Source organism: Fringilla coelebs, assembly GCF_963513975.1.
Source record: "Fringilla coelebs genome assembly, chromosome: 15".
Classification (NCBI taxonomy): Eukaryota; Metazoa; Chordata; class Aves; order Passeriformes; family Fringillidae; genus Fringilla; species Fringilla coelebs.
Genome location: NC_140041.1, coordinates 8,038,360 through 8,046,996, shown reverse-complemented (window position 1 = coordinate 8,046,996; position 8,637 = coordinate 8,038,360). Strand labels below are relative to the sequence as shown.

The window sequence follows — 8,637 nt, the reverse complement described above, 5'->3', positions numbered from 1 at the left end:
CCAGGAATCCCCAGCACCAAACACAGACACAAACCAAGGGCTGCACCTCAGTTGTGCTCAGTTTTGCCAGAGGGATGTAAGCAGCAGCAGGAATGTGGACAGAGCTGATGTGTACCTGGCAGACCTCCCCCACCAAACTGACCGGTGTATCACAGGGCTGGGCACACACTGGTAATGACAGGACAGGGCCATTCCCTCAGCCCCAGGTGTGTGCAATCAGGTGAGTCAGGAACCTCCAAGAGCAGCTACTCAGCAAAGGCTCTGCTCTTCACACACTGCCGCCGTGTTACTCAGAGCTGTGCTGCACGCACAGGTTCATGGACTATCATTTAGCACCAGAAAATGTATAGCCCAAGGGGCTGGTGAGAGAACAGAGAGTCATGTGCAGGCAGGCAAAGCTGCAGAACAAGAAAAGGTTTAACAAAAAATGTTGGAACCTGCTTCCCACAGAAAATGCTACAGGAGGAAAACAAAGGGGTCCAGGATCTGAGGGAAAGCTGGGAGTGACTTTGAGACGTGGAGAGATCCTGGGTGGAAGAGAACGTGGGGTGAAAACGAATGCTGGTAGAGAGGTCCAGCCCTGGGAGGGGACAAGAGTGCATATGCTCCATGAAAAACAGAGAGAAGGATGGAAGGAAAATAGGTCCTGGCAGGTGCTGGGATTGTGTGGATCCAGGAAATGTGTGTTTTGGAGCGGGCCAAGTCGAAGAGAAGGGACAGTGCATCTGCCAAGGCAATAATCCGTGCCAGAGAAGGGAGCAAGCACATTTGGGGGCTATGCTGAAAGTTACAGTGTTTATCACCGTGGCGGAATTTCACCGGGATCCCGGGAGCGATTTGCCTGGCACAATGATCTCTGGACAGGTAGGACAGTCCTACCCGGGCTGAGGCAGCGCTCACCTGAGCGGTGCCACGCGGACCCCGAGGGACGCGCTGGGTGTTCGAGCAGAGCCGTGCCCCGCAGATCGGCCTCCGAAGCTCCTGGCGGAGCTGCCCAGCAGCCTGGGGCTGCTCCCCCGCAGGATCGCCCCCGCTCTCCGCCGCCCTCGCTACAGCAGCAGCGGAGCCGCGCCGAGCTCCGGTACCCGGTACCCCGTACCCCGGCCAGGCGGGTAATGACACGGTCGGGACGGGACGGCATCCCCATCGCCCCCCGGCGCTCTGCAGGGCTGGAGGGGCTGTCTGAGCGCTGGCGGTGCGGGAGCTGCTCCGCGTCGTTCTCAAGGACAGTCGAAACTAGCCAGAGGGCGAGATTTTAATTATTGTTTCCCCCCAGCTACACAAGAGTAAACTTCTCTGTGCATCAAACCCGCCAGATAAATCATTGCCAGCCCTCTCTCTGTGAAACGGTCCAGCTTTGGATGCTCTGACATCCAGGGGCAGCCGAAATTAGTCATATGTGATTCCTGCTTTCAGGGAAACCTTACAGATCCCAGCTTTAGAAATATAGAGCAGTTTCCAGAGGATTCATGTCACTTTGGGTTTTTTAATGGAACTGTAGAGATAATGATGTGAGTTTCCAGAAAAAACCTGTGAGGAAGCCCACATTCACCACTCCTTGGAAAGAAAAGCAGGAATTTTATATCTAGTAACATCTCTTTTCTGTTGTTAAAGAGACACCAAAATGTAAGCCTTGAAATAATAATAAAGGCTGGATGTTCTCATTCACTTGGTACTGATATGATTCAGAGATGTTTATTTCCTGTAAATACTCCCCTTAGTCTGGAGAGTGGGATTTCCAAAGTGGTATCTCCAAAGACTAAACTGTTCTGAGGAAAACTTTTAATTGGGAATTCATAAACTTCCTAAGAACAGTCATCTTTGACCCTTTGTATGGAAACCATAAGCCTCTATTTGCCAGAAACCTGAAATCAGGTGATAACAGGTTGCAGAGTAATAGCTCGGCAAACGGAGAGCCAAATGTGTGAAACAGGATAAATGGAGTAACCTGGACTGCTTGAGCCAAGGTTTCTCTAGCCATTACACAGCCCAGCAGTGAAGAAGCTGGACTATGTTGTTGTTCAGCCATCTGACATGTTTTCTATCATCAGGAACTTCCAGGGAAAATGCATATCAGAATTGCCCTGTCTGCAAACAAACAAGTCCTGGGGCTGCTCCTCAGTTCTCAGCACTGGAAAGGCATCAAAAGAGGAAATCATCCTTAGCACAAGGAGCTGGGATGTTGTTCTATAATTTTGTTTGTTTTTGTCAGTTTGTTTGTTTGTTTGTGCCAGTTTCCTCCTGGCTCAAACAGCTGCGATGAAATGTCCTGGACATATAGAGAGCTCACAAGTTGCCCTTTTTTTCCTGGAAAATGCCTTAGCCAGAGAGGCCAGGATTTGGAAAGTGCCAGTTTTCCAGAATCCCACCGTGAAGGTATCCTCCCCTGCCCTCTTTGGAATTCCCTAAAGGACTCTGCAAAGGGGCAGGGCTGATCATGCCATCTGGTTCACCTGAAAGCAAAAGTCATCCCTCATGGGCTAGGCTTAAGGAATGGAGGGGCAGGAGGGTCTGTATTTATCCCATTTTATATTTTATTGATGCCTTTTATAAACCAGGGGCTTTGCATTTTGCTCCGGCTCAATTGGAAAAGTAGTTTTGGGAAATGTGAAATAGTTTGGGATAATGTGGTAGAGAAACCCAGCCCCATTCCAAGCTGCCCTAGGAAGATACAAGACTCCGTGGCCTCTGCATACAATGCAAAACAGTTTTGCTTGGCTGTTTCTGTAAGTGCCTCAGAACCATGGAAGAATGCACAAAGTGCCTTAACAGCTTTGTCTCTTCCTTGCAATAGTCTAGAAATGCTACCTTTTACCTAGTACTTTTACTACCACATTAGGCAAAATAGTGAAACAGATAATGGGATGAGTTATATTAAACAAGCTGGTGTTTAATCTTGTCTGTTCTGTTGGCCTTTTTACTTCTCCTACAACAATGCTCAGGTGTGTTCCATAGCTCCTGGGTGCTGTTCTCACGGCAGCCGGTCCTCCCTTTCACCTGAATGCAGCTTCAAATAAGATGTAAGAAAGAAAAAACTCAGTACATTTTGCCGTGTACCTTTGGGGAGTCACAAACCTGGCTCTGGTCCAAACGCTCAGCAAATCCAAGGGCTGTTAAAACTCTTGCAGAGTAAATCAAAACCTGCTCCTGACTTCAGTTTCTCTGTTGAGGCTGGCTGAGTGGAACATGTGCTTTAAACTGCTCCAAAATGTGCCCTTGCCCTCCCTCTGTGGACACAGCTGACAACTTCCCGAATTTCAAGCCTCCAGCCATCTAAAATGCTAATTAGAGCACTTAAAAGGATTTGAGTCTTCCTTTGGAGATATGTTAACAAAATCATCAAAGCACTAACTGTATTTTTCTTCTAACTTTTCCTTCCCTTCAGGGCACAGATATCTCTCTGTCAGGTTACAAAAAAAGCAGTCCTCTGGATTGTAGAAATCAGCTCCCAGTTCCAGTTTTACCCATAAATGTTTGGCCACCAGCATCTTCAACAGGCTGTTGGCATCAGTACAGGTAAAGATCTCTGTCAGCTTTTCCCTGGCTAGATTACTGACTGGGAATGTAAGGAGCATGTAATCAGTTTATACACAAAGCAGGGATGATGTTTGGCAGCAGATTTAGGGAGCAGTCAGGGTCGTTGCTGGGGAAGGCCATTAAGCAAATATATATATATATATACACATGCATGAACTTGAGTGTTTGATAAGGTTCCACTGACCTTATTAGAATTGTTTGTGTGAACTTAGTCCAACTGCTGTGGTAAGTACAAAGAACTCATCTGGTTTCCTCTGCTAAACAGAAATTATTCCCATTATCACTTTTAATATTCTGGTTTTTAGACTACTATTTTTAATTAAACTGTGTGGCTGAGCTTTTCTGCCACTGAAGCTACAGCAAAGGTAGGAATTGAGCTGAGCCTTGCAGCTCCCCTTTCTATTTAGGTTGATACTGGCATACAGAATCACAGAATCATTTAGGTTGGAAAAGGCCTCTAAGATCAAGTCCAACATTTGACTGATCACCACCCTATCAACTAAACCATAGTACTAAGTGCCACATCTAGTCGTTTCTGGAACACCCCCAGGGATGCTGACTCTCCCACCTCCCTGGACAGCCTATTCCAATATTTAATAACCCTTTCCATGAAGAAATTCTTCCTGAAGTCCAAGCTGAACCAATATCTGAAAGTGAGGAGCAACATTGCAGTGTAAATACTGTGACATTGCAGAGGCTAAAAGTTGTGAGAGACATGAATAAAAATGGCAACTATAAGAGGATTTATTCTGCTTCATGTTGAATTTCCTTGTTCTATTTCCAGCTTCTGTAGCTAAACTGATTCAGAAGCAACTGTAACTTAAATGAAAGTTTGAAACTTGTGTATGTATCATAGAGTGACAATTATTTCCCCCAAGACTCTTATCTTTACTCAGTGTTTTCTTCTTCTCCTTTCAGGCCCAATTAAAATATCTGCAGTGCATTGCAATTTCCTGCCTTGTCCTTGCAGCAGAAACCAATGAGGATGAGATCTGTATGTTTCATTTTAAACACACTAAAAGTTGTTCATGTTTCCAGATCTTTCAACAACTTGGACATAATGAAAGAGTGTTAATTTGTTTACCCTAAGTAGTCCTAAAGAGGTGAGAGTAGCATTTTCAGTCCTGTTTCACTGTTGCTCCAAAGAATTGTGACCTTTATAGATGACTTGTTTTTGTTTATGTCATGGATGTGTTTCTGTCCTGTCTCCAAACCTCTCTCCTCTTTTCAGAATCCATGGCTCACAGTAGAGCTTAGTCTGGGGGAACAGTCAAGATGCCCACCAGAGGGCTGTAATTCCCATTCCTCCTGGGAGGGCACAGCAGGTGTGACAGAGCAGAGGCTCTTCAGATGAAGCTTTAAATAGATGAGTTTGCTCAGAGCCAAAACTGGTTTCTGAACCCCATGAGGAGTTGACTCATGTCTGCACCTCAAGATGAGAAAATAGAGTCAGCAGCCAGTGAGAAATTACACAGGACAGCTCTCATGGAAAAAATGCAGGGATAGACTTCTGCAGGCATTAACAAGCATTAGCTAAAAGCATTTCAGATTGCATTCCTCTTCTTTTCTTCCTTCTGCTTTGCAAAAGAAGAGGAAAGCCAGGAGCTGGAGTCAGACATGCACATCTCTTCAAACAGCCACTGTGGTAGAGAAATGTTCTTCACAGCCTTTCTTAGTGGTGTTACACTGAGGAGGTTATTGTTCTTTTCCTCTCAGCTACAAAGAATAAGCTGTCTCAATGACCGCAGGAAACAAGACAACCACAGCAGGTCTTGTAAAACAGGTTGGCAGGAAGCCTCCTCTCAGCAAAACCAGCGGTAGGAGGGAAGGTGCATCACTGATGCCACACTGGGGAGGCTCATGGCATCATTCTTGCTGTGGGCTGGGTCTGCAGCAGCTGCCCTGGGATCAGCAGGGACCACTCTTCATTTAGGATGGGAGGTACCTAGGATGAGATCTCCTGAATGAGCATTCTGCTGAACATAAACTTGTGTAAACTTGTCAGATTCCTTCCCAATAGAGAAGCACACACAGCACTGTATAGGATGTTGGTTTCTTTATTTTTTTGTAATTTTTAAAAATTTTTTTACAGGTAATACCATCAGTGCAGACGCTAGCAGTGCAGAGCAGATGTAAACACTCTCCAGCCGAGATCTTGAGAATGGAAAGAATTATACTGGATAAGCTTCAGTGGGATCTTTACACAGAAACACCAATGGATTTCTAAAACATTGTAAGCACTACATTTTGCAATGTTTTTTTCTTTAAAGAAACAACTCCTTATCAAATAAGACTAAAAAACACAGATGCACACACACACGCACCCACACATCCTTCCCAAGATTCTTGGCAAACTACCTATTCCTACCTATCTTCAAGCCTTTTAAAGAATACTACAGTAATTATATTTTTAAAATTTTTTTAAAATTTTCTACTATTTAAAACCTTCTATTTTGCTCAAAAAAATTTACTCTCGTCTTTAAAGGAGAACTGAAGGGACATTAAAAAGATCTCATAATGCACAACTATATGCCTTCTTTATTATTTTTAAATACAAGCTGCAAAAATATTTCTAACTATTTCCCTTCTATTAATACTGTACATACAAAGCTGTCAGAGTTTTGCTACATTTCCTACATAGGTTTTTTCTTAAACCATTTTCCTTTCATCCCACTAATTATTCATTTATGCAATGAGACTACCCTGGTCTGGCACTTAGTTCACATTGCAGTTACTAAACATTTAATAGAAACAATTAAACTTTGTCTTCAAGAAACGATCATGTACTAGTAAGGCAAAATTCATGTGATATGAACATATCCTGGATCCCTATTTTAAGATTATGTGCAAATATTAAGCCATTTTAGGCTGCTGATTGTGAAAACTGCCTTTCGTAGGTGCTTGTTTCCTTGGTGAATTCAGAGTTCAGTATTACTGGTTTTACTGGATTTGGAGCTGCTGTCCTGCATTGAATCTCCTGGACAGCAATCTGGATAATGTAGAAACCTCAGAAAGTATTAGGAAACATAGACCTCGTACATTCATTATCACCTCAAAAAAACAGTTCAATGATTGGCAAGTACGAACACAAAACACAAAAAAAAGGTGGGGGAAGCCTTCAGGTTTCCTGATATGAGATGAAATTCATCTGTATTTCTGGGTGACGACATGAAAACATATAAACTTCACTAACCTCTGCTTTTCTTTTCATATATATATATGTGTGTATATATATATGTACACTTTGTCTTCTCTGCAGTTCCATGCCATGGTGATGTCCAGCTGGCCCCATCTCCCACCCAGACTGCCTCAGAGGAATCCTTCCCTCCACGTTGCACTCTTGACCAAGCAGCTGCAGCACTGTATGGCCTGCCACCAACTTGTGCAGTTTAAGGGCTCCACGTTGGTTTTGGTGATCATCACCTTGGAGCTGGAGAGGCAGACTCCTGGTTGGTTTGCTGTTATTACTGATCTGCTAAAAAAAGCACAGGTAGGAAGCAAAATGGCCTTTGGTCATAAATCCTGAAGGCAGGACACGATAAAGAATAAAGCCATGTGTATTTACAGCCAGTATTGCATTTCAACAGCTCCTGAGACTTGTGTCCTTGTTGTGTCCTTTGCTGCAGACCTTGCTGGTGCTAACAAAAGGGAACAAAAGTGCAGTTCAGGGGTGGGACTGGGGAGAGGGACATCCCTTTGGCAGGGAAGGGAGGGTTCCAAATTCTTGGCCACAGATAGCTGCCTGCATCCTGAGCCAGGAGTATTTCTCTCATGATGGGAGAGTCTGAGAGCGCCTAGAAATCTGCCCAGTTTCCTCAGCCTCCCTCTGAACACTGAGAAAACTTTTAAGTCCAGTCACATATCTCTTAAAATATAATCAGTTTGACTTCTAATGATTCAAGACAAGCTCTAATTACTTTTCCTTTTTTCTTTTTTTTTTTAAGGTTTTCCCCAGTTTCATAAAATACATGCCTTTTAAGAAAGCACACTTAGAATGGTAAAGATCCAGGCTGTCAGCTTGCCATCCACCCATTTTAAGGTCTTGAATTTGTCTGAAATAACCTGGCCTCCTGCTGTTTCCTGCAAAGAGGAAGCACTTGCCCACGTTCTGTATAGTAGAAGGGGTAATCCTAGTTATAGGAGTAGTTATCAGGAGCTCCTGGATAAGTCTTTTCCATCAGGATCAACAGCATATTGTTGCTATGCATCTCCTGAGGCATGCAGCCTATCCCTGCCCTCCCCCCAATTACAAAATGACAGGAGCAGTGGCCAGACAAGAGAGTAATCTATCCAGAACTTAAAATTAATCTGCATGCTCCTTTACAGGTGAACAGCATTGAATTCATCCACTGCAAAGAGCTTGTGGATCTAGAGTTAATGTGCTGGCAACCACCCAATGCTGTTAATATTTTCTATCCCATCTATCCCAAGCTGTGCAGGGCCATCCCAAGGCAAGGCTACCCTGCCAGCCCCCTCCTGAATGGCAGAGTTCCCAACAAGGGAAGCTGAGGGTTGCTGTAAGCCAGCCTGTTTCAGCACCTTTCACACCTACTACAGCCCAAATTCCTGATCAAACCACTGAGACTGAAGAATGCTGAGATGTATTCAGACACCTGCACAGTGCGGATGGGCAGGTGAGTGGTGGGAGGATGAACACAGGAGGCTCGTGCCCTCAACTGAGCTGCTCCTGTCCTCCCTTACAGCCACCCAGAAAGGACTTGTGGAGAATTACTGCCCTGGAAGCAGCACCTGCAGAACCAGCAGGTCCCAGCAAACAGAACAGCTAAAATAACAGGGCAAAAGTGTCACTGTGCTTCTCAAAGGACAAAGACACTTGGTATTATCAGTCTATTTTTATGTCCTTCCTAAGCAGTATGTGCTACCCCTCACTTTTAAGATTATGTAAAGACAGAAAGCTGGGGAGAGGAGGGACTTGGTCACAGTCCTGCAGCCCAGGGATCCAGTTGGCAAGCAGCTACAAACTTCATGGAGAACCAAATGCCTCAGAGTTTATTTTTAAAATAGCCATGATGAAGTTTGACAGATTGAGCCTTTCATCCAGCTCATACCATTGTTCTCTCATTAGAGCTGATCTGGCTC

General features: G+C 44.5%; 1 protein-coding gene across 1 annotated transcript; it reads left to right on the top strand.

The window, feature by feature from the left end:
* Window positions 1-2,259: 2,259 nt before the first annotated feature.
* Window positions 2,260-8,046, top strand: CCNI2 (cyclin I family member 2; the record flags this gene model as incomplete). The annotated part of the gene is given in 10 exon segments (XM_084215581.1): window positions 2,260-2,376; window positions 3,386-3,412; window positions 3,414-3,463; window positions 3,465-3,516; window positions 4,456-4,527; window positions 4,529-4,531; window positions 5,630-5,761; window positions 5,765-5,770; window positions 6,797-7,027; window positions 7,864-8,046. Coding segments are annotated over 10 exon segments (873 nt in total).
* Window positions 8,047-8,637: the final 591 nt, after the last annotated feature.